We start from the raw sequence: 25,757 nt of genomic DNA, 5'->3' as shown, positions 1-25,757 counted from the left end.
TCAATTGATAGTTACCCCTTTTCAATCTGAGAGCATTATTTATTCAAATTCTTTTATCCAAAAAAATTGAATAAAGTGTTTGAAAAACACGTGATTTATCAAATATTGAAGAGAATTGTCCCTCTCCTTCTATATTGAATGTTAGTTCTTCATAAACAGAATCATTATCAGCTTTAAAATTAACTGATGATTTGACTTTGAGTCAAATAGAATTAATTGTCAAAAATGGTAGATTAGAGTATGTGTTACAACATTTACTTTTTTTCTAAAATTATATAATATAATGTTAAACAAAGGTTTACTTGTTCTCATAATTATGTATTTACATCATCATTATAGAATGAGATTAAAAAAAGAAGGTTCATCAAGCAATACTTCAATCGACGTGATTCTGTCGAGCATAATTGGAGTAGGCTTGAAACTAATATCATAGTATAAAACACAATTTCTTTTCAACGTTACTGTTTTTGGCCTTTTTTTTCTTTTTGGCAAGAATAGGAGGAAGAATAGGACAAAACAAACCTGATATGCGTATTTTTATTTTGACAAATTTAGGTTTGTTTTTCAATCATATCGCATTGCGCACGTAACTATTTAGTATTATAACACCAGAAGCTAGCTTAGTAATTCCCCTAAAAAAAGGCAATGCTCTAGAAGATTTCTCACCCTAGATTAATGCATTCAGCCAGACAATGGTAAAAAGTGTAGCAGGGAATGTTAAGGTTGGTGTTTAAGGTGATAGTCTTACACTGTGCCTTTGGACACCTTTTTTTATAAATATCCTGCAAATAAATCCATAAGAGGACCACAGTTGCATCGCCGGTACAACCGTACAAGTGACTTGAAGGGTGGGGAGTCAAATGACCATAGTCCTGCCAAACTGGCCCCGTCTAAAACCACCCCATCCCCTTCCCATCACTCCATCTGAGGGCAGGACGGGAACTCGCCAAGTCTCATATTGTGAATTACCGGATTTGGCATAAACTCTGACTTTACATCTAGGCTCATATTGTGGTGTCTCTACGTAAACATAATCAAATCCCAAACAAAAATGAATTGCTGATAAGTTTGGAGCCATTCGACAGGGAATGGCTGCTTCAGAACTCGGCTCCAAGGTGCCTTCACACAATCTGCAAATCTCCAATTCTTTTCATATTCTGGTGTCATTTTGGATTGGTTTTGCAAGCGAATTCCCAAATTTGAGACCCGTTGGTTCTTGAATGTTTAGCTCGTAGGCAGGGCATGCAGTTGGCTCTTAACTAAGGTTATAGTTCAGTTGGCCTTGAAGGGGACTGCCTAGAAGTTATTCATTGTCTCACTTGCCCCTCTCAAATCCCAGATCTGATTCAGGATATCAAAGATCTTGCTTTTGGATTGACACCAGTCTCCTTTATTCATGTTTGACGATCAACAAACAAAACAGCGCATGAATAAGCCTCAAAAGCAAAATTTTCTTTTGTAATCCTATAGCACAACATGACTTTGTAATAGGCTCTTTGCCTTCATAATTTTATCAATGCAACATCATCTCAACCCAAATAAAAGCAAAAGCGTTAAGCTAACTAAAGGGTCAAACATCAGAATATTTTCCTCTTTGCAGTTATGCCATCTACTGCACAAATTATCCTAATTGTTCTTTTCAAACTGGTGAAAAATGATATGAAAACACAAAAGTGAATCCACAATTACAAGAATGCCTTCATGAATCATATGAATCCACAACTACAAGAATGCCTTCATGAATCATAAAATTCAACCGGGCTAGAAAACTAATTTTTTTTCATTTAAAAAAAAAAACTACGTCTAGTGGAATTTTTCTTTATAACAAATCACATTCACATCAGTTTGAAATGTTAATTACAAGGGTTAAATTGCGTATGCATATGTAACAACAGTAAAACCAATATTATAAAGAAAGCCCAAATCAAGACTAACAAAACTTTCTTGATCGAAAGAGTGAACTCTACGAGGAGGTTTAGTCAAGAAAATGAAGCAAGTATGTGTAGACTCACATACGCACCTTGCATTGAGAAATTGACATACCCTTTTGTCTAACTCATGAATGCAACTTTCCAATCAATTGGCAATTGCATGCATCGAACTACAGTATCAAAGGTAACTAAGACTTGCATTATTTCGGATAGCAAAATCAATTGTCAAACCATGTATGTCATGCCAACCTGCATGAGATGCGAGTGCGGAACACTCAAATTTGCAACCCCTCTTCTGCAATTCTTCCTCAGAAAAGCATAGAAGTAATTTATGACTAGCTTCTTTATAAACCATGAATCCTTCCTTGCCCTAATATCACCATGACCAAGAAGATAGACCATCCCAGATTCTTTAGCTTTGTGAATAAAAGAGAGCTCCCTTTCAAGGCTCAGTTCTGGATCAGAGGTGGTTGGGTCTGCAGAAGTCCCTAGTTTCACCTCCTCAGAGGTGCTTGCTTCAGAAATGGGCTTACTTGTATCCCTGAAGTCGGCCAAGAGAGGGAGACCAAGTGAGTAAACACTTCCATTGGGAGCTATTAGAACCCTGGTACAAGCGTTCTCTTCTTCAGAGTCTGTATCATCATCTCCGTCACTCTCCAATGACCGTTCTTGGGCTTCCCGGCGAATGAACTTCTCGAGGCTCTCAATTAAAAGTTGTTCAAATGTCTGATGATTCTCTTTGCGAACATCCTTGTATCCATACCTGTTTAAGCAATTAGTCGTGATCTCTAAGGCAATATGATAGAACCATGAAGGCCAAACAAATATACATTATATAAATCAATGAAACAATATTAATTTCCATAAAAAAGTTAAGGTAATGATATGTTACCATTGCATAACAGCAAAGAATAACTATTACAATTAAGTAAATGCCATTTGCATGGACATTTTTTTACTTTAAATTGCAGTCATCATGATAATTGGACGCTAAAAAACACCTAAATAATTACTATTATGTTACGCAATAGCATTATCTGAAAACATGGCTTCACCATGTTATAAGTTATAGAAAGTAAATATGTTAATATAGAAAGTAAATATTGATAGATGGGTCAGTTACTTAATCTTAAGAATTGTATAATCATAGGCTTGATTTTCCTTCCTATTTAAATACTGTCTCTCATGTATAAATAGATTGTAATCTCTATTGTGAGATAATAACAAATATTATATTTCTACATGGTATCAGAGCCTTTCTCGTAGAGATTTTTTTTTTTTTCTCTCTCTCGTCAAGTTCTAAATTTTTTTTTTTTGAGACTTAAGGCTCTATTCATTTGGATTACCCATAAAGGGTAACATTTGGATCTCATCGTTGTTAGAGTCGCCACACCGTCCCCTTGTCAGATCTGAAGTTTGTTTGTCGTTTCGGTGTTGGGTGGAGGTGTTTTAGGTACTATTCATATTCGGGTACTGTTCACACCGGGTACTATTTTCTAATTCTATGTTTCTTTTGTTGTATCGTTTTGGATTGGTTGTCCTTATGGCTGAAGTTAAAACCACCACCGTAACTGATGTGATTCCTATGATGACTAAAATCACGAAACACAAATTGAATGGATCTTCCGATCAGGGAATTTTGATATCTGCAGATGAGTATGCACAATTCATCCAATACCAGGCATCTCTAAAATCCTCTAATTCCTCCTCTATCACCGCAATTGCCGAGTCAGGTAACTCTACTGCATGTCTTGTGTCTTCATTCTCCAAATGGATTATTGATTCTGGTGCTACCGATCATATGTCAGGTAATTCTACCCTTTTATCCAATCTTAAGTCTCATACATCGCCTTCTTATGTTACTCTTGCTGATGGCACTAAATCTTCAGTCATGGATTCTGGTCATGTCAACTTAACTCCTTCTCTTTTTGTATCCTCTGTGTTGTGTCTCCCTAAGTTCGCATTTAATTTGCTTTCCGTGAGTAAACTCACTCGTGCATTGAATTGTTGTCTCATTCTTTCTTGATCACTGTGTTTTTCAAGATCTTTCGACGAAGCAGATTATTGGTAGAGGGAGTGAGTCAGAGGGTCTTTACGTCTTGGATCTGCAACTATCTCGATCTCTGGTATGCTCCACGCGTTTAACACCTTTTGATGTTCATTGTCGTTTGGGGCATCCTTCTCTCTCGGCTTTGAAAAAGTTATACCCACAGTTTCATTATGTCTATTCTAGATTGTGAGTCTTGTCAATTTGCCAAACATCATCGTTTACCTACATTGTCTCGAGTCAATAAACGAGCTTCGTCCCCCTTTGAGTTAGTACATTCAGATGTTTGGGGTCCTTGTCTTGTTGTGTCTAAGTCTGGCTTTAAGTATTTTGTTACTTTTGTTGATGATTTCTCTCGTACTACTTGGTTATTTTTAATGAAGAGTCGATCAGAATTATTTTTTATTTTTTGTGCATTTTATGCTGAAATCCAAACCCAATTCAATACTTCCATCCGTATATTGCAAAGTGATAATGCTAAAGAGTATCTCTCTGGGGAATTTCAATCTTATTTGTTACAAAAAGGGATTCTTCATCGGTCCTCTTGTGTTGCCACTCCTTCACAAAATGGAGTTGCTGAAAGAAAAAATCGACATCTTCTTGAAGTAGCCAGAGCCCTCTTATTCCAAATGAAGGTACCTAAATATTTTTGGGCTGATACTGTATCCACGGCTTGTTTTTTGATCAATCGCATGCCTTCCTCCATCATTCATGGTAATATCCCTTATAACATTTTGTTTCCCACTAAATATTTGTTTCCTATTGAGCCACGTATCTTTAGTTGTACTTGTTTTGTTCGTGATGTTCGTCCACAGATTACTAAATTGGATCCCAAATCACTCAAATGTGTCTTCCTTGGCTACTCTCGACGTCAGAAAGGATATCGTTGTTTTTCTCCTGATCTAAATCGGTATCTTATGTCCGCGGATCTAACATTCTTTGAGTCCACTCCGTTTTTTCTGCCATCATCTGTTTATAACACCCAAGAGGAGGAAGATAACCTCTTGTTATACACTGTTCGCTCTCTGTCTCCTCAGACTACTCCTACATCTTTCGCTCATATGCCAGGTCGCCCTCCCATCTTTCATGTGTATTCCAGATACTTAGAGGACTCTGACTCCGTTCCGATGCCCGCTTCTTCGTCGACTGATCCTGCTCCCACTGATCCTTCACTGTCTGATTTGGATTTGCCCATTGCTCTTCGCAAAGGTAAACATACTTGCACTTATCCTATTTCATCTTGTGTCTCTTATGATCAATTATCCTCCTCTTCTCGTTGTTTTGTCACTGCTTTAGATTCTATTTTAATTCCCAAAACTGTTATTGAGACTTTGTCCCATCCTGGTTGGCGTGCTGCAATGGAAGAGGAAATGATGGCCCTTGACACTAATGGTACTTCGGAGTTGATGTCCTTGCCCCTAGGAAAGCGAGCTATTGGGTGCAAATGGGTGTTTGCAGTGAAAGTAAACCCTGATGGATCTATTGCTCGCCTCAAGGCCCGTTTAGTGGCCAAAGGTTATGCACAAACTTATGGAGTTGACTATTCTGATACATTCTCCCTAGTTGCCAAGCTCGCATCTGTCCGATTGTTTATTTCCTTGGCGGCTACTCATGATTGGCCTTTGCATCAATTGGATATTAAAAATGCTTTTCTTCATGGTGATCTTCAGGAGGAGGTTTATATTGAGTAACCACCTGGTTTTGTTGCTCAGGGGGAGTTAGGTAAGGTTTGTAAATTTCAAAAATCCCTTTATGATTTGAAACAGAGTCCTCGGGCATGGTTTGGCAGGTTTAGTGAGGTGGTCCAACAGTTTGAAATGAAGATGAGTAAGTGTGATCACTCAGTGTTTTATAGAAATTCTGATAATGGAGTAATTCTGCTTGTAGTATATGTGGATGATATCATTATTATAGGAAGTGACATTGCTGGCATCACATCCCTAAAAGAATTTCTTAAAACACAGTTTCATACAAAGGATTTGGGTTCCCTGAAATATTTCTTGGGAATCAAAGTTATGCAGTGTAAGAAAGGCATCTTCTTATCTCAAAGAAAATATGTTCTTGATTTGTTGGCAGAAACAGGAAAATTGGGTGCTAAGCCTTGTAGTGCCCCAATGACCCCTAACCTTCAACTTACCACAGAAGACAGTGAGCCATTTGCAGATCCTGGAAGGTATAGAAGATTAGTTGGCAAGCTGAATTATTTGACGGTGACTCGTCCTGATATTGCATATTCAGTGAGTGTGGTAAGTCAGTTTATATTTTCTCCTACTGTTGCCCAGTGGGATGCTCTGGGACAGATTCTTTGTTACTTTAAAGGAGCCCCAGGGCGAGGCCTATTCTGTGGTAACTATGGGCACTCAAATATTGAATGCTTTTCTGATGCTGATTGGGCAGGCTCGAAAGTTGATAGGAGGTCAACTACTGGGTATTGTGTTTTTGTGGGAGTTAACTTGGTCTCATAGAAAAGTAAGAAGCAAAATGTAGTCTCCCGTTCTAGTGCTGAATCTGAATATCGAGCCATGGCACAAGCCGTTTGTGAAATCTTGTGGGTACGTCAATTGTTGAAAGAAGTTGGGTTCACAAATTCGATGCCTGCTAAGTTGTGGCAAGATAATCAAGCAGCTATCCACATTGCCTCCAACCCAGTATTTCACGAGAGGACTAAACACATCGAGATTGATTGTCATTTTATTCGTGAAAAGGTCCAACAAAAGATAATATCAACAGGACATATCCGAACTGGAGAACAATTAGGAGATATTTTCACTACAGCTCTGAATGGGACTCGAGTTGATTATATATGTAACAAGTTGGGCATGATTAACATTTATGATCCAACTTGAGGGGGAGTGTTATAAGTTATAGAAAGTAAATATGTTAATATAGGAAGTAAATATTGATAGATGGGTCAGTTGCTTAATCTTAGGGATTGTATAATCATAGGCTTGATTTTCCTTCCTGTTTAGATACTGTCTCTCATGTATAAATAGATTGTAATCTCTATTGTGAGATAATAACAAATATTATATTTCTACACACCACAATGAGGATCTTTAAAATTCAAATGTTTATTACACCTTTTTATTTTAGTTGAGCCAATAAAAGAATAATTGTTTAAGTTTTCAGAATATGAGCTCACTAAATTTTTTCTTTGATATTAACTAATCTAAACATTTCCAACTTTTGCCTGAGTGGGGACTTTTTTTTTTTTGGTGGGGGGGGTGGTGGTGAAAGTACCTGTGCAATTAAAAATTAAAATTTGGGGTGGCCCATGCCAACCCCATTAAGTCCGTCATTGCCAACAAACTTAGAATTGCATCATCTACTCAGAGATGCGGACTTTAAAAATTGGCTCACTTGTGTCCTTCAGTCCTAGTACCTAGCTATGAGATCATAGGTTTTTCTGGAATTAGTATTATAGGAAAAGGGACACGTTGGGTGTTTCAGGGAGGGAGGAAGACGTTATCCCCTTGTCAGCCATGATATCAAGAATAGAAGAGAACATCAATTTCCCACACTTCAAAAAAATCATGACAGTATCAAACTAGCAGAAACTGAAATTTACCTGGCAATACAACGAAATATGTGGTAGCCTTTAGGGCAGACACGCCGGAAAAGGAACCTTTCACTCTGAGGCACTACTGGAACTGGAACATACTTTATGCACACAAATATGATCATGGAATGGATTGCTGGGAGAGTCGTCAGAAAATGGCCAAAAATAGCAGGTACTCCCTTCACCAATTCATTATAAAGCAAGCCAATGCCTGGTGCACGGATTGTCCCAAGATTGGGGCCTAATTCCCGCATTAAATCCATAGACAACTTTTTCTTAACTTCAGTTTCATACTTTAGCTTGCTCCCATAGTTCCAAATGTACATTATGAAGAACATAATCGCAGCAAAAACCAAAATTATCCAACTTCCATCCCCCACAAGCGCTAAAACTGATGAGAAAAAGATCAGTTCTATCCCTAGGAAAATAACCGCAAAACTCAGAACAACAATGATGTTTATCTGCCATATAAGAAGCATAACAATAGTCACTAAAACTGTTGTCATCATCATTACCCCCAGCTCGGCAATGCCTGCAATAACCAATCAACATCAAAAGATTAATTTTCACATAAACAGCACAAGAAAATTAGTGACATGAGTTCACGAACAAATAATAATCTCAACCCCATACCATGCAGCCAGCTTCAGTCTAATTATAGACAGTATGCCATCAGTTCAATTCAAATAAAGACAGATAAGTTCATTACTATCTACACTGTAAACACAAAGCGAACTGAGGTTAAGAAAGGCTTTACGAAACCATATCCCCTTGAAAACTTTCAATGACACAATTATCAAGCATGCAGAACAAGACAGTATACGAAAAGATACAACAAATAGTTGTCCTGTCCAGTATCCCATGCACTCAAGACAAAATAGATTAATTTATAAAAAATAACTGTTGATTTATTAAATAAATAAATATAAATAAGATGATATATAAACACTATTACAATATTAAATAAGAAATAAATGTCAATATGTAATATTCAAGAAATATAACATATTTTAAAGAACTTAGAGAAACTGTCCCACAAAGAGCGATCTCTCAATTGTAGACATGACAAGGTTTGGTTAACCAAACGCTCAAACACTCTGACCCTTCACTTTGCCATGCCGTACCCGTGTCAACTCAGCACAGCAAATGGGACACGATATGGAATATGTGTTCAACACGTATTCATGCAGTCAAACGTTCAAGTTACATAGATCTCTAGAGTAGAGGTGAATATCATAGTTAATAGAGCACTTTTCTCTCAGGATGGAGAGCATAGATAACAAAATATAATTTTTCTTCTTAGATAGAAAATAGTTATTTGCTTGTATTTTAGATTATGAATTTAGTTGTATTTAATGATCTTTTTAGGTTATATTTATTATTTTATATTTTTTATTCTATTTTATTTTATGTAATATAAAGTATCTAGACACCCATGCCTAACTCCATAACCCCATATTTTCTATTTAGAAGGTTAACAAGTCAAACACAAGGATATATACCCATTTGTGGCACTTGTACCCGAGTGCAAGTAATAGAGAGCAAACCAAGCACCCAAACTTTAAACCTAATCATTTGAAGCTAGGAAATTTATCTCAAACAAACAAGAAAATCTTCCATCCAATGATGTGCAACTCTAGGACAATGCTAGTCAAGGTATTTATTGAAAGAAATAATTAGCTTGCACAATGCTTACCAAAAAAAATTTTCATTTACAGAGCCTGTTAACTTATTTCTCTAAGAAAATACTTGGACATCAGTGAATGTAAAGCATTTTTCTGTCTTGGACAATTTTGAATGGTTAGCAAATGGGCATGGAGCCGGAACTCATAAAAGAGATAGAAAGGCGACTTCCTTCATTACGTACACTTTTTCACCAATGTTTCCCTTTATGAGCACATGGCAGCTCTGCCCAGCATCTTAACAGATGAGAATCCACTTAATAGAATTGGCTTATTCTTCGCCATTACTATATTTCTAAGGGTATGTTAAATCATCATCTCCATATTTTAGACAACTTGAGAGATTATAGTTATAGCATATATGCCTTATTAATTTGGAGTTAACTGGGATGTCCACAGCATGAGCCAATAAAATAAAACTTGAAAGAAATTTCAGGCATACATTCTGCTACAACCAACAAAATAATAATACCCAGGCACACTTTAGCAATATCATGCAAGGCCGGGTGCCAGGCATTCGACAATTGATTGTCTTCGAGGTCTGTGGGTGAGAGGAACTTCACAATTTCAGGACACACTATAATATCAGTGAACATAAAAAGGGGATTTCATGAAGTTTCTTATATATATGAGAAAACTTTATTGAAGAGAAAGAAAGAAATACAAAATGAATCCAAGTATCCTCCCAAACTAACTGGGATGTTTACTAAAGGCAAATCAATCTGGAGTTTCTTTATACATGATCCTTAATTATGTTTCCTGTTGCCTTTTAATTACATTTGTCATTATTAATAATAAGTGATTAATAACAAAACATAACCTAATAAATTGATAAAGAAGAAAACAGACACGAAGAAGACAATTTAATTTTTAACTAAATCTAGGAAACAAGAATTACCATATGCATTTCCCATCTCAGTAATGCTTGAGATAGAGCAGACGAAAACTAGGCAGACTACCAGCAAAAACCAGTTTATGACAGGAATATATATCTGACCCATGAACTTTCGAGACGTATGAATGATTTTAAGACGAGGGAAACAACCAAGTGCAGTAGATTGTTTTATGCATGAAAATGTGGCTGTTGTCATGGCCCGGCTGGCAATCAATGCCGCTATATTAGCAATGAGGAAAACCGGCCAGAAAGCACTACCTGCAGACACAGCGAAATTATATTTTACTGGACCAAATAAATAAAAGGATCCAAAATGCAAAATAGTTATCCTTCAAGGCTTCAACTCAGTAAATGCAAATGACCAAAAAAATTCTTTTTTGTTTTCTAAACATAAACATAAAAGGACCTATTGACAAGCAGGTTATCCTAATATAAAAAGATCCATTTATTGGTGAGATGTAGCACGCAACCTACTTGGAACTGATGAAAAAAATGCTTGCTCAGCCACATCCGCTGCATGATTTTCCATAAGGTATGCAGCTTGACCCAAATAACCCAATAAAAGGCACGGCAAAACAAGAAATACAAATGTAAGCTGCAAATGAAAACTATTAAATAAATCAGAATTCAGCAATCAGAAAAATAAGAGTAAAACCACCAGAGAGCAGAAAGAAAGATGTAGCATTCTGGTACAGCAAAGTTACTGCGTCCTTGCTAGCTTACCTGAATTGATCTGACAGAAAAATAGCAAAGATCTGCAAACATGGCCTCAGAACCTAAAAGAAAAATTATATATACAAAAGTATCAACAACAATCACAAAAGAAAAGCACATATGATACCCACTTGGTAATGACCAAAAAAGAGCTTTCATCAGCAGTTAAAAGACACACATTTCTTCATATTTGCATAATCACATTTTGATCTCATCATCTAATAAAATTTCATTGTTTGAAAAACATTGCTTTTGTACAAGTGTCTGGCTTCTTCCTTTCTATGAATACCTCAAGACAACTTGTAGAAAGATTTGATAGCTCTCTATCCATGAACCTTACATCTAAAACTCAGATTCAAAACATCTTCTAAACCATCCAAACTGAATAACACAAGAGTGGCAACATATTAGAATCTTCTTTTTCCTGTTATTACAAAATCTAGATCTGGTGGAATTCATATCACTCCAGAAGCCAAAGTTCAACATTCTCGTACTTCAGTTAAATTAGATACATATGCTATTTACTTATTTAGTATACCATATAGAGAATTCACCATCTACTTTACCTGTTGCACATAGGAGGCAGCCTCCAAGGGCGCGCCAAGCCTTAGAAGAATTCCGCTTGAAGAAGTAATAGATGTGAACAGGATTAAATGCCCTCACGACACTACTGTCATATTTAACAAGGTTATAAATCCCTATACCCGCAAGCGAACAAAACCATAAGAATAAAGCGGGGCCCACTCCTAGTCCCACTTTACTAGTTCCAAACTTCTGTACACTGAACAAAATTACAAGAAAGGCAACTGAAATCATCACCACTTGCTCTGCAAAAAAAAATGCAATAATTAATTCAACAAAAAAGCTGGATTACCATGATATATATATATATATATATATATATATATATATATATATAAGAATAAGAACAGAAGGAATGCAAGACTTAGCTAAATGGTTTATTAGAAGAATCTGATTGACCCTGGAAGCCTTTTACAATGTACTTTAGCAAGAAAAGTTATCATTTTATGGAGCACCGAATCCAGATCCCACAAAAACAATGAACACAGCTAATGGAATTAAAATTACTATGTTGAGTACATCTAATATGACAATGAGCGCTAGTCACAAAACAATTCTTCCCCTTTGTTTCAATGATAGGAGGGTGCAAAAGGCTGGCTAAATATGACAATAGAAACTTAGACAGAATGACTTTTTAATAAACAAATTAAATTCTATGGATTTTTTAATGTAAATGTCAAAATGCAAGGACAAAGTGATGAGCAAACCTTGTGGACTTTGGCGTAATTCACCCATGAAATATTTACATTGAAAAGAAAAAGGATCTAGAGAATTAGTGCTTTCAAGATCCCATGTGAGATAATATAAACTTCCGAATTAATTATTTCTTTTGTCTTATCTCTAATTCCAAAAGCCTTGTTTAGCTATTATATTTCTGTTCAATATTAATATCCAGTTTACCATCTAGATCAAAATTACCTAGAAGGCAGTAATAATTTGATTGTGGTACGAGTGCATGGTATGGCACTCAGCTAGATATAGGGTATACAAGGAGTATGCTTAATTGGCATACCGATTTGGAATGCAGTACATGAATCATATTAATTCATAATGTAGTACATGAGTTACACCTAATTATCATAATCCCCAAGTTTTAAAACAACAAAACAAACAATAATATTCCTTAATTTTTCATTTTTTTATGATCTAAACATTTTGCAATATTAATATTAATAAAAAAAGTTTATTATTATATTTTATATTTAACTAATAATATTTTATTAGTTAAATATAAAATATAATAATAAATTAAGGGTAAAATAGTTTTGCATTCCTAAGTTTCATCAAAATTAACATATGTCCTCTGATTTTGAAAAAATCGATAATTTTGTATTTGTCCTCTGATTAATTGAAGGGGAAATAATCCAACTTCCCTTATTAAATTTTAAATCTCTTAACTAAACAAAAACCCCCAAAGGCGTCCATGCATTTACACTCTCTCTTTCTACCTCCCCTCTCCCTTCCCCTCTTTGACAGTCAGTGACCAATTTCTCCTTTCCCAAGCCAATTACTAGCTTTTTGCTCCCCCCTTTTAAACCACCATCATTAACATTCATAAAGAAGAAAAACTGACAATCACAGATGACCCGCCAACTAGACCAAACGTCAGTGATGAACATGACTAATAATCTCAATTTCATCCTTAAATTCTTGGTCACCCTGTCCACCTATCTTAAGGTGCTTGACAACCACAACTCTCCCATCATGCACTTGCTGGCTGCTGCTTGTGAACACTTCCAAACCCATCCTCACCAGTGTTGTTAAAGGCAGCCCAAGGCACCAAGTGAGGCGCAGTGAGGGTGCCTGTCTCAAGTGCACCTGGGTTCAACAAGGCAAGCACCTCGGCCAAGTAAGGACTAAGGAGCCAAGCGTGAGGCTCACAAGGCAACGCCTCTCAACAATAACAAGTAATTGTTTTTTCTTTATTAAAAAAAAAAGAAAGGGAAAAAGAAAATCTTCCCATCCATTTCAAAGAATAGATGCAGCAGAAGTCTACTTTCTTCCACTCTCTAGCACTCCTAAAAGCACATCCAGGTGTGTCAATCTCTCTCTCTCCCCCCCCCCTTGCTCTCCCATTCTGACCTAGTGCAGCAGTGCAGAAGCTCACCTTGTTTTCACTTCTCTTCTCTCCTCCTCCTCACTTTTCTTTGCTGCTTCTCTTCCCAAATGGCAGCATGTACCATTTTTCTGTTTCTTCATAACTTTAGAAATTCAGCTTTTTTTGTTTACTGTTTTTTTAGATGCTTGTTGATTTGTTGAATTATTTTTAATTTTTGTTTCCTTATAATTACATCTTTTACAAATAATTATTTTTTCTTTTCAATATTCTTTTTAACTTATTAAACTAGTTAAAGTGTACACACACACACTAACCATGGTGCATCAATTCAAAAAGCCCTCGCCTCTCACCTAAAGCCATAGGTTACCTTGTTGCCTCTCACCCTAACAACATTGAACCTCATGAAAATTTTGACAAGAAAATCCATCTGCCATTTCAATCACCTCTTCAAAGCTTAAATGGGTCTTACTACCAGCGATGACACCTGAACCTCCAATTATTTTTCAACTCCCATAGCGAATAAAGTGATTGTGAAATTTGTGAACCCATACAAGTTATTTGCCTGCCAAAGAAAGGTGACAATATGGAGATTATTTGCAAAGGGTGTCACATCTTTGTAGGGGTAGGAGGAGGAAAAGTGAAAGATGATGGTGATGGCAAAGGATTGGCAACCGAGATGTTGCAGATTAATGTGTTTGTAGTGAACTTGTAGTACGATGTGAAGTTGGGTTAACAAACTTTCTATAGTTGTTCTAATATTTGTCTTCCTTTCCTCCACCATAGATGATGAGATAGAGCCTCTAGTGAGGTTAGTTTGCGTAAAATGGGAGAAAGGAAATGAAGTGAACGATGGACAAAGAATAACTTCAATAATAAAGAAAATTAGAGGGAAGAAAGGAAGTGAAAGATGGAGAAAGAAATACAGACTTTAACAATAAAGAAAATTAGAGGGAAGAAAAGAAAGCTGACAAGTTTTTTGGGAATTTAAAATATTTCTATTCTTCACAAGGTTCAAACCATTGACCTTACAAAATATACAGACAGAGGAACCTTGAGTTGCACGGATTTAAAGCTCAGGAATAAAGCCATTAATTTTTCAAAACCAAAGATGTTTAATTTTTGAGAAAAACCAGGAATTAAAAATAGTTATTTTCCATATATTAAAAATTATAGGCTTTTAACTAGAATTTAACAATACAAGACTCTTAAGAATTTGACAATACAAGTTACAGAATTCAACGTATATGTAACTTTGAGTCCAAACAATTACACCCAAATCTAACTAAACCCCTTGTATTTCAAGAGTTTAAGAATTTTAAACCAAAAAAATAAAAATAAAAAACAAAAAGTTAGACATAAGCATATGCAAAGACACTTTGTCTTCCTCATGAGTAGATAATTTCATCTTCTTCCTTTGGAGTTGAAGGCCAACCCACCAAAAAGAAAAAAAAGAAAGAAAGAAAGAAAGAAGTCCCCCAAGGATAGACCTGGGCATAGGTATTGAAACTGATCAAACCTTGATAGGAATATAGAGTACTCTAGAATATATTATAACAGAAAGGATAAGGTTTGTTGGAGAGAACTGGGGTGGAAAAATGTGACAGGACAGCAAGCAAAGAGAGCAAAAATTTGTATAAATAGAGGAAGAGAAGAATGAAAAGGGAATCTTTCTGGTTGTAATTGCAGCTATAAGCTTGGGCTAGCCTTGATGGTTCGGGAATTGAATTCCTAGGTTCTTCATGACCATTTTAATCCTTTCTTCTTTGATTGTATCATTTAATTCTTAACACAAACAAATATATCAAAAGGCATTCTGCTACATTTATTGAATATATAGCATTATATATCCTTCATTATTCTTCTATCTTTTCTAGAAATATATTCATCAAGTTTCTAACCCTATCAATGGGTTCGACCTGCCGGATATCAGCTCTTTAAATTCCACAATGGAAAACAGAATAGAAAAGATAGAGAAGAGATTAGAGAAGATAGGGAGGAACACGAGAGACTTCAAAGAAAACCTAAACACCTACCATTGTAAGGTAGAACAAAAATTTCATAGAATCGAGCATTTACTTACTGAACTGTTATTGAAGGAAGCGGTAGCTGGGAATGAAGTAGCTATCCATCTATATCTTCATCCACATCTGCCCAATAATGAATCTGGTGACACAGATCTATTTCTCCAGGACATACAATCCTTCACCAGCAGCATCGAATTTCCTAAATTCCATGGCCAAGATCCAAACGAGTGGATTGTTCATGCAGAGCAATACTTTGAAAATTTTGGCACTCATGACAAGATGAAGATCTACAAGGTTCTTTCTAGCTTGGAGGGACCTTTTCTTGACTGGTTTCATGGGCTTCAAAAACAAAATCCATTCCTTTCCCTGGAAGGATTTAAATATGAGTTGTTGTAGCATTTTGGTGAAGCTAACAACAACCATTCCACTACAGATTTCATTACTGGTGAATTGAAAGGCTAAAGAATAGAGATTGAGGAAGGGTTTGACCCTTCTACAACAATGGGGTTCAACTTTTTTGAAGATGCTTTTCGGAGTTGTTTGATTAGTGGAGCGCAGAAGGACCTCCATGAGTGGTTGCAATTGTGTAGCTTTCTGAATACAAGGCAATCGAGTTTGCTTCGTTGCTCTCTGTTTGGGGATTTGCTGAGAAAGATAGAGAATGGTGATGGACTTGGACTGAAAATTGATTTGCTTGAAATGCAACCCGTTATTTCCCATAGAAATAAATTGTTAGCCAACCCATTTTTCTCCAATCAATATTTTAAAAGGCCTTCTCCCAAGCCTTCAGACCCACTCTACTCTCTCTAATCTCTTCATTTAGTAGCAAAGCCATGGTTTTAAATAACGGCCGTTACGTTACGTAACGGCCGTTATGTAACGGATTTTGGGGGGCCGTTACCCGTTATCCCGTTATATAACGGCCCCTCCTGATTTGCAGGCGTAACGGCCGTTACGTAACGATAACGGCCATTACCGACCGTTATGTAACGGTAACGGCCGTTACCAATAATTAAAATTTTTTTATATCTTTTATCTTTTGCTCCATTCTCATTTTCATTAGTTTCTACACTTTTCAGCAGCTTCAAATAATTTCAATCTTCTCTGAATATTTCTCATATAAACTTAGATCCATTATAAACTACTCTATTTCCAAGCTTATTTCTTCTAAAAAGTTAGTTAAATTTTATCTATTTTAGTTTTTAATTGTTGTTTTTTTTCCTTTTTTTTTTTTTTTTTTGTAAGTTTTTGTGGATTAAAGTGTTAGTTTTGAGTTAAAATTATACTTTGAGCTATTAGTTTACTCGTCTATAAAGATTATGTTGATTTTTCTTATTTTAAACTATATGATGTTTAACTTAAGTTAAATCATCTATATTTTATATATTTATGTTTATTATGCATTTGTATACATTGTTCTAAATTAAATCTAATCAATATCATTTTATTTATGAACTTTGCAAATTTTTTTAAAAAATTTGCGTAGCGCCAGGCCGTTACCGTTACGGCCGTTATAGGTCTGTTTCCGTTACCCGCGACCACGACCGCGAACGTGGCCGCGACCGCGATTTAAAACCTTGAGCAAAGCAGATGCCAAAATCTAGTGATACTTCATGGGATTGTCGCTTTGTTCTTCAGGATAGGAGGATTGGGCTATCATCTATGAATGAAGCTATTTTGTCTCCATTGTCAGCGGTTTATTTCACACGCAGATGCATGGTGAAATAAGGTCATGATTTTTTTGGTTTGACATGCATAAAAGATTGAATGATTTGGCCACAATTCATTTCTATTCGAAGTGAGCACATTGAGGTATTTTTCCATTATTTGAAAATTGGATTGTGGTGGACTCCCTCCGGTATCATGTTCTCAAGGGATCTACGATCTAGCTTGTGTAATCTTATTCTTAATTTGGGTCCTCGTACTGTTGTGGAACAATTTGGGTTTTTTCCCTTCTGAAAATATTGGATTCATAAAATTTTCACTTCAATCAACCATCAGTGTTCTCTTCAACATTTCTTATGCGTTCAATAAATATTTTCATAATTTTATCATTTATAAAGGCCAAGGAGGCCTAAAGTTTTTAACTACGATGCAATCGAAGAGGTGCAACAATGAAGGATCTCCATCTCAAATTAGAGACCAGATTTGGTGGGTCTTATCTTTTGTTGCATTCTTGTCGGTCTTTCACGATAGGGAGTGTTTACGTTTAATTGACTTTCCATTGAGATCACCACATTGGATTGCTAATAAGTTTTTTGAGGATAAATTAACTGATGGGTTTATGATTATTTTCCTTTTCAAGATGGTTGACTTGGTTAAATTGGTAAAGTCGGAAAAGGGAAATGCAAATTATTTTACTACTCTTGAATTGGATATTATTCCAGTGGTGCTAGTTTCAAGCATCGAAATAGCTCCGATTAACCTTTCTGATCAATCAAATCAAGTGCTTCAATGGGCTTATGGTTGTGTGAAAATTCTTTTCAGCCAATACTATCCAATTGGTTATTGTTATTGTGATAGCCTAAAATGCCTACCGAGGATTGCCTATGTTAGTTCCACCACTTACCCAATCACAATCATATTCCTGCAAAATCTTCGGTTATCACATCCATTAATGTGGATGGAAAGAGCTCTTTGGATAAGTCAATTGCAAACATTCAGCCTTGAGGACAAAACTAGTTTTTTAGGGTGTAGTCATAATAGGAATATGGAGTATTCTAGAATATATTATAACAGAAAGGATAAGATTTGTTGGAGAATTGGGGTCTTTCTGGTTGTAATTCTAGGACTAGCCTTGCTAGTTCGAGAATTGAATTCCTAGGGGTCTTCATGACCATTTTAATCCTTTCTTCTTTGATTGTATCATTTAGTTCTTAACACAAACAATATATCAAAAGGCATTCTGCTATTTTTATTGAATATATAGCATTACATATCCTCCATTATTCTTTTGTCTTTTCTAAAAATACATTTATCAAGTTCCTCGCCCTATCAAACCTAGACTTACAAATACCATATTCGAACCAAACAAAAGCCAATTGGTCCAATTCCAAGTCAAAACTGAATTTTTCCCTTAAAGAAAAGAGGGAAACATTTGGGGGGAAAAAAATTGATGTCTGAATTTGTCCAAAACTGAAACCAAAATCTGGTTTCAATCCAATGGCCTTGGAACTAGAACTGCTAGTTCAGTTTTGGCTTCCAATCAAGCTGTGGGAAACCGTGCCTGAGGACATAAGAGAGCTTTCATAGGGTTAGTTTCAACTTGGCTACTTCTTATCTACTCCCTAAATTTCTACCTTCTTTTTCTTTAATTTTTGTTGAGCTTTTGGATCACTCCTTTCAAGTCACCTAACGAATTGGGACAAATAAACCAAATTGTTGAACTTGTGGGGTCCAGCTAATTTGGTAACTATGGCCAAGATATTATCTAATATGCTAGAATTCTTTTTTTCTTAACCTTTGTTATTTAGTTCTAAAGCAAACTGGCATCAGAAGAACCTCTTTTAACATGTTGCCTACAAGCAATCAAAACTGCATCTCCTTGTGAAATTTCCTTCCCTTAGTTAACTCTTAATGTCACCATGTAAGAAAAAAACTCGCTAAACCACCATCGTTGACCGTCAAAAGATAATGAGGCCAGTGTTATCAAGGTAAGAGGCTATACTAAGACAAGGTCTCCTATCACCCTAGGAGAGAGGTGGAAGGTGAGGCAACACTTTTTTCAAAAAGACAACAAAGGAAATATATATATATATATAAACACATCAATAAACATCCATATTCAAATGAATAGGAGATAAATTAAACCTTAACTATAAATTCAAATTAAATAAAAGTAACCAAGCAACATCAATTAAACAAAACAGTAAAAATCGATAATGTATCACCCATTTAATCAACAATAAATGAATGAGACAACACCCATTTAAAATAAATAAAAAAGCAATCTATAATTTCTAAAATTATTCAATTATAAGCAATAAAACAATATGCATATATAAAGTAATAAACTAAAATTGCAGGAAAAGAAAAGAGTTGTTGGCTGACATAGGGCAGTGAGGGGCAAAAGAGGAGAGGAAAAAAAAGAAAAGAAAAGGGAAAGGAAAAAAAAAAGTATTGTGGTATTGGGCTAGCGTGGGGCAATGGGGGAGAAGAAGAAGAAGAAGAAAGACAGAGTAGAGGCAGCTGAGAGATATTCCTCGTTTTGGAAAGTTTCTTTGGTGGTTGTTGTCCACAAAGCATGGTGTGAGATATGACTGTTAGGTGGCAGCTAGGATATTACTTTAGAGTTTTAAAGTTAAAAACACTTACAATTAAAAATAAAATAAAATAAAACTGTGGTTGCAGGAGGCGACGCCTCTCGTCTGGCACCTTCCTCCCTGAGGTGTTTGCCTCAGAGAGGTGCCTTGCCTGGCCCACAGGTGAGGGAGGGGCGCCTTGCCTCACCTCTCGCCTAGCACTTCAAAGTGCCCTTTACAATACTAAATGAGGCCACTAGCATTTCATTGACCATCAAACAAGTCCAACTATACGAGTCTAACTACTTGAGGTGGCTCATAAATTGAAATACAATTGGATCATATTTCGACCTAAACCACAACTAGACTAGACCCAATAGAATCCAGCGTTTGACCCTCCCCCTGCCTCTCTGTTATCAATCAATTTGCCCCTAGCACACGTCATCTACACCTTATAAGCCCAAACCCAATGGTTTAGGTCTAGATACTACTCAAACACACTTAAATTAAAGTTGCATCAATATGTTGTTTTTAATTTAACTTCTTTGATGTTAGTAATTTATGAATTATATTATTACTTAGGAAGTAATATAGTTTATTTAAGAAGTTCGAGTTGATTTGGGATTCCTAATTAGTGTTTTCTTGTTTGCACTAGCAGGATTGATAATTTCATTATAAATATACATGTCCACTATAAATAAATATACATGTCCCCTATAACTAGACTTCATTTTTTGTTATTCTTTCCCTTTGTTCTATTTTTTCTACACTTGGTTGCCCGCTTCTCCAGAAGTAAACAAACAAATAAATAAATGAGCACCCCAATAGCGAATATATCTTAGAGCAAGAGAAGGAGCGATCAAGGGTTTGGGTTGGGGCTCCGCTGCCTCTGGACAGAGGGGACCTGCATTGTACCAGCAGCGAATTTCGCTTCAACTGAACGAATTTTGTTGTAGCTTTGTATAGTTTTGTTTTGCTTTGCAAGTTCTGTGAGGTGCTTGTTTTAGGGAATCTGGTTTTGGTGTTGTGTGCGAGGTGCAGAGTGTTGTTCTGGTTGCATCGGTTGCTTCCCGGCTTTTCTTTGGCCGATCGTTGTTGGAGGCGGTGAGGAATGATAGATTATTCAGCATTTGAGTGCAGGAAGCCTCCTTAAGGCTACTCCATGGATGTACTAGACTGGAAATGCCATAGAATCATCTTCTTTGTCTCTAATATCAATCACCATCACTGGAGCCGTCGGCCTTGCTATGGGTTGGGTGGGGTAGTGTTTTCTGATTTGTCTCTAGTTTGTAGCTTCCTGCTTTCACCACTGTTGTTCCCTTGAGCTTGGATTCCGGTTGTGGTTTGGGCATCTAGATTTGGTCTCAGGCATGCACGGTGCTTGGCAGTAGCTATTTCTTTTCCTGTTGTTTTTGTATATTGTTGGCGCCAGTGGCGAAGCTGGAGCAGTGGCATGTTTCTGGACTGTTTCTGGTTGGCTCTTGGGCTGGGCATTCGGTTCTTCAGCTAGGCTTTGGGTTCTTGAGCTGATCTGACCTTTGTGATGGGTAGTTTGTTCTCTTTGGTGGTTTGGATTGGTCCCATATATCTAGCTACTTTTTTGGGCTTTTAATGCAATTCTATTGCATGGTCAAAAAAAAAGTGTACCCCAACATCAAACCTTGAAAAAAGTACCAAATTCAGACACTAAAGGGAAAATTTTCCAACAAAAGCAAGAAATTGATATTATAGAACATACAAATAATTACACCATAACAAGGAGAATTACCTTGTTCAATTGCAGCCACACCAACCTTTAGACCACCAACAGCTGACATTACTGCATCAAGATAACCATAGCAAATTATCAAGACATTAACAAAAACCAGTCAAAAGTAATAAAAAGATGTCTTGCATTACCAGAACCTGCTAAATAAAGGGTATATCAAAAGCAATGTTTTGTATCTGAATCGCATATACCAAATCAACCATAAAAAGGAAAAAAGAAAAAAAGGAAAACCTGACATTGCTGGCGTAACAACCCCATCAGCTATGACCATAGATGTACCAGCAAGCACTAATATCAAGAGCAACTTTTTCAGAGTCTGTGAAGTCTCCAGTCTTTCTTTGATTTTCAGTGATCGCTCAAGTTCAGGTGATGGCACCTTGAGCCTGAAGCTTGATATACGAGCATCTGAAGGAAGTTGATTTGGGAGAAGACTAACTTTGGCATGCCTACAAATCAGGGAGTACAAGGCAAATGTACCACCTGCAATATTTAAAACACCAATTGCTAAATCATTCATATGTGAATATTTTGCATTCATGGATATGGTTCATGCGCATATGTGAGAGAGATGATAACAGAAGTTGTGGATTTACAGGTTTCAGCATACCTTCACCATCATCATTGGCCCAAAGAACAACAAGGACATATTTGATTAGGGGAATCAAGATTAAGGTATAGAGGACCAGTGATAATGCACCAAGAACATCTTCTTTTCCATTAATAGGTGCCTTTGTAAACATCACATCAAAGGCGTACAATGGACTTGTTCCAACATCACCAAAGACAATACCAAGTGTCTGAAAAGCAATTATAATTTTCCTTCCCACACTGAAGTCCTGCAATTAAATTTTTAGAATTAAAACAGCCAGTCCTTATTTTTCTGTTGGCAACCAATGCCGCATCCTGCATATTAGTGTTTACGTCTGTGTGTGATGTAGATAAAATTACATAACTCCATAATGTTATCAGGAACCTTAGAAGCTATCAAAGGAAAATGTAGGCCCCAAAATAAAAAATAAAATAAAATAAAATAGAATCTAATAAAACATAATGTCCAAAGAGACAACTCATAAGCAAAGTGAACAGTAAAAGTTATAAACATGCTAACAACAGAAAGATCCACACGGCCAGCCAAGGACTCTGAAACCTAAACCAGCAAGCCACCTCTCAATGACAGAAGAATAAGTATGGTACAATTTGCTGATCCATCAGAGACATGCTGAATAAAACTCTTCCTAATCACATAAGCATGACTTGAGAGGCTTTCCCAAGGAAAACTAAGATTCTCCATTTTGGCATGCCAACCAAATAAAAGCTCTACGACTAAATACTATCTATAACATAGCCATAAAATTATATCATTAACTTTCTGAACTTGCTTACATTAAATTGCAATTATCAACTTGTTCATAAACCTTCTCATTTATAAACAGAACTCAACACAACCAAGTCTTAATCTGCACTAGTTAGGAAAAGGTGCATGGATCCTTTACATCCAAATATAATACTTAAATTTGTGAAGGATTAGCATGATTTCTAATAGTTAAATCTGAAATTCATGAAAGATGTTATAATTTTCATATGCAGAATGGCAAATATGATATCAATTATTTTGATGCTAAGTGTCCAATAGTGTCCTAGAACTTGTAATATCGGCATCCAAGAAAAGGAAGGCATTTTAAGTACAGTAGCCCTACTTCTGATTTAATAAGCAAAACGTTTGTTATTATATAAGTTCCATTTAGCAAGGGTTCCTTTGCAGGCAATTAACCACCACATCACATAATATCAATATACGCTGCTTCTACTTCTAATAGTGTGACCAATTCAATTTATACTAAAAGTTAAATTATAAGGAGATCACTGAATCAAGAAGAGAATCCAAACAACTTGAAATACCGACTTGTCTGCCCTAGGTTCACCATTCCGCTTGGATGGAGAATGTTGGTTTCATAGAATGGCATAGGGCAACCCATATTGTGCAGCTCAAAAGTTTGATCAAAGAATCAGAAGGGACCAATATCATCAAAACAGATGTGGAGAATTTTTTGGTACATTCACATCATTATTTTGCTTATATATAGTCTACCCAAAACTCCAGCCAACTGACAATTAAGTAGTCGGTGGAGCTTTGGTGTATTTTTTTAGTAGCTCGACTTCCAACATAAGGTTCAAATTTAATAAAAAGGTAACTAGAAGCTACCATTTAGAGACTTGTATTATGCTCTCAGTAAACTGAATAACAACAACACGCACAAAGCCGAAACGGTAAGCGCCTAACCACTCGCTTTCATCGCAAGCAGGTAGGCGCAACCATAGCTCAAAAACCAGCTACTCAAAGGAGTCTAAGAAACACATAAATCTACAGAGAAATGGAGAATGAAGAACACAGACCTCGTAGTCATTACGCTGAGCGCCGGGGATCTCAAGGGCTTCAACATCGAAGGAGTCGATGCGAGGACCAGTACGGATCAGACGCTGCTCAGCATTGTCATCGTCGTCTTCTGAATCCATAGCAGTGCGGTGTAGAGCACCATCATCCTCCTCATCTTCATCGTCATCGTCCATAACGGAATCATCATCGTCTTGGAAGACCCAACGCGACTCCACAGAGTCCATAGAAGCCAATCTGCCGTTAATCTCCGATCCTCCACCAACACTACTGCCAGTGCCAAAATTCTCCTCCGCCATTGGAGAGACAGAAGAAGAAGTCAGCCAGAGAATATAGAGAAATGAGATTGATTGTTCTTTCTAGGGTTTTGGTGATTAGATTTCTGCTTCTGGAAATGGGAAATTGAATGAGAAGTGGAGAATAGCAGAAAGGAAGGAAAAGAGGCTTTTGGAGATCACGTGGCGAAGAGAACAGGCAAAATTGTATTGTATGGAATAAAACTGTAACTAATAATCACGCCCACGCTCGTTGTTCTGCCGACTGGTGACTGCCGAGTCATGAGTGTGCTAGCCCAGTCGTGAATCTGGATCTGTTCACTCGGCGGGCTAGACCGGGTTCGGATCGCTCCATTTATTAAATTCGGTTTGAAATTTCAAATTTAAAAAAAAATAGAAAAATAAAAAAATATATATGTATTTTCACTTATTTTCACTCTAGAATATGTAATTTAATTTTTCAGAATAGTACCTATGATATCATGCTATTAACAAATGGTGATAATTTTCTAACGTCATTAAAAAATACTATCGTACCAAATAAAATATAATTTAGTAATTAAAAAATAAAATTTTAAAAAAATAACATGTGATTTTACTAATTTTTATTTCAAGATTTATGATTTAATTTGTATTAAATTTGAATCTCATAATATGATTTACATATCAATATTGTTGACAGCATTTAAAACTTACCGCTATTTATTAACGATACGATATCACATATACTATTTTGATACAAATTGAACCATAAACTTTAAAGTGAAAAATTGATAAAACTACTAATATTTTTTTATACGTTTTTCCTTTTTATTATGATATGAAATTTTCATTTGTTATAGCATTTCAAAGTAGAGTGAGAAGTGAGTTGTGAGAGTTTTGTCGCATGCTGACAGAAAAGCAGCTTTAGCCTCTACTTTTATGCCTTGCACGCTAGAGTTTTGTTGCTTTTGTTCATATTAAAGTTTTATTTGAGGTTTGTTTGTATTCATTTCTTTTTTATGGATTTTGTCTAGATTTTCATCTCTGCTCAGGAGGGTCGAGAAAATTGACAATACCGAAAATTTGAGGTACATTTGGCGATCTTCGCTCCCATATACTATGAGTAATCGCGAGCTCTATTGTGTTCTCTCTCCTATTGTGGCTATGTCAAGCTTTTCATGGTGGTTTTTGATTGGTTAATCAGTGATTATTGGTAGCTAGATGTTAAAGGCATAGACTCATCACTCGACAAGACGGAGACAAAAAGAGGACACTCAGAATTACAAGATGTAGACTCATCACTCGGCAAGGCCGAGGCAGAAAGAGGACACTCGAAACTACAAGATAAAGAAGGAATATCTCAATTAGCAGCAACGATTGATCGTGATTTCAGTAGCAATTTAAGATGGTAATCAGTAGTAATTTAAGATTATAATAAGCTTAACTCAAGCCTTAAATTTAGGCTATAATTAAGTTTACCTTTCCTTGTCAAACATATTTATGAAACAAGTAGAATTTGCACTCACACCCAAGGTCTTAAGCTCCCTCTCTTGAGCTTTCTTCTCTATAATCATAGGTCGTTCCCGGAAGGGTCGGAAGGGTCGGA

General features: G+C 36.2%; 1 protein-coding gene across 1 annotated transcript; it reads right to left on the bottom strand.

Annotated features, from left to right (window-relative positions):
- Nucleotides 1-1,802: 1,802 nt before the first annotated feature.
- LOC110631093 (potassium transporter 7) lies at nucleotides 1,803-24,417 on the bottom strand. The gene is made up of 10 exons (XM_021778808.2): nucleotides 23,897-24,417; nucleotides 22,110-22,338; nucleotides 21,734-21,982; nucleotides 21,503-21,553; nucleotides 11,395-11,655; nucleotides 10,838-10,890; nucleotides 10,589-10,709; nucleotides 10,118-10,372; nucleotides 7,547-8,069; nucleotides 1,803-2,694 (listed from the first exon to the last, which is right to left on the bottom strand). The coding sequence occupies exons 1-10, from the start codon at nucleotides 24,191-24,193 to the stop codon at nucleotides 2,157-2,159; spliced, it is 2,577 nt and encodes an 858-aa protein (XP_021634500.1). The 5' UTR covers nucleotides 24,194-24,417; the 3' UTR covers nucleotides 1,803-2,156.
- Between the last annotated feature and the right edge of the window lie 1,340 nt (nucleotides 24,418-25,757).

The sequence above is a fragment of the Manihot esculenta genome, chromosome 14 (assembly GCF_001659605.2).
Source record: "Manihot esculenta cultivar AM560-2 chromosome 14, M.esculenta_v8, whole genome shotgun sequence".
NCBI classification, from domain to species: domain Eukaryota; kingdom Viridiplantae; phylum Streptophyta; class Magnoliopsida; order Malpighiales; family Euphorbiaceae; genus Manihot; species Manihot esculenta.
The sequence above is the reverse complement of the archived record's forward strand: the minus strand, read 5'-3'. Positions and strand labels throughout refer to the sequence as shown.

What these genes read in the sequence shown, in the direction of transcription:
- LOC110631093 (XM_021778808.2), bottom strand. Translation starts at nt 24,193, where the DNA reads ATGGCGGAGGAGAATTTTGGCACTGGCAGTAGTGTTGGTGGAGGATCG. An exon ending in TGTTACGCCAGCAATGTCAG is followed by an intron (nt 21,554 to 21,733) that starts GTTTTCCTTTTT and finishes ATCTTGATGCAG; the next exon opens with TAATGTCAGCTGTTGGTGGT. An exon ending in TGTGGCTGCAATTGAACAAG is followed by an intron (nt 11,656 to 21,502) that starts GTAATTCTCCTT and finishes TTTTTTTTGCAG; the next exon opens with AGCAAGTGGTGATGATTTCA.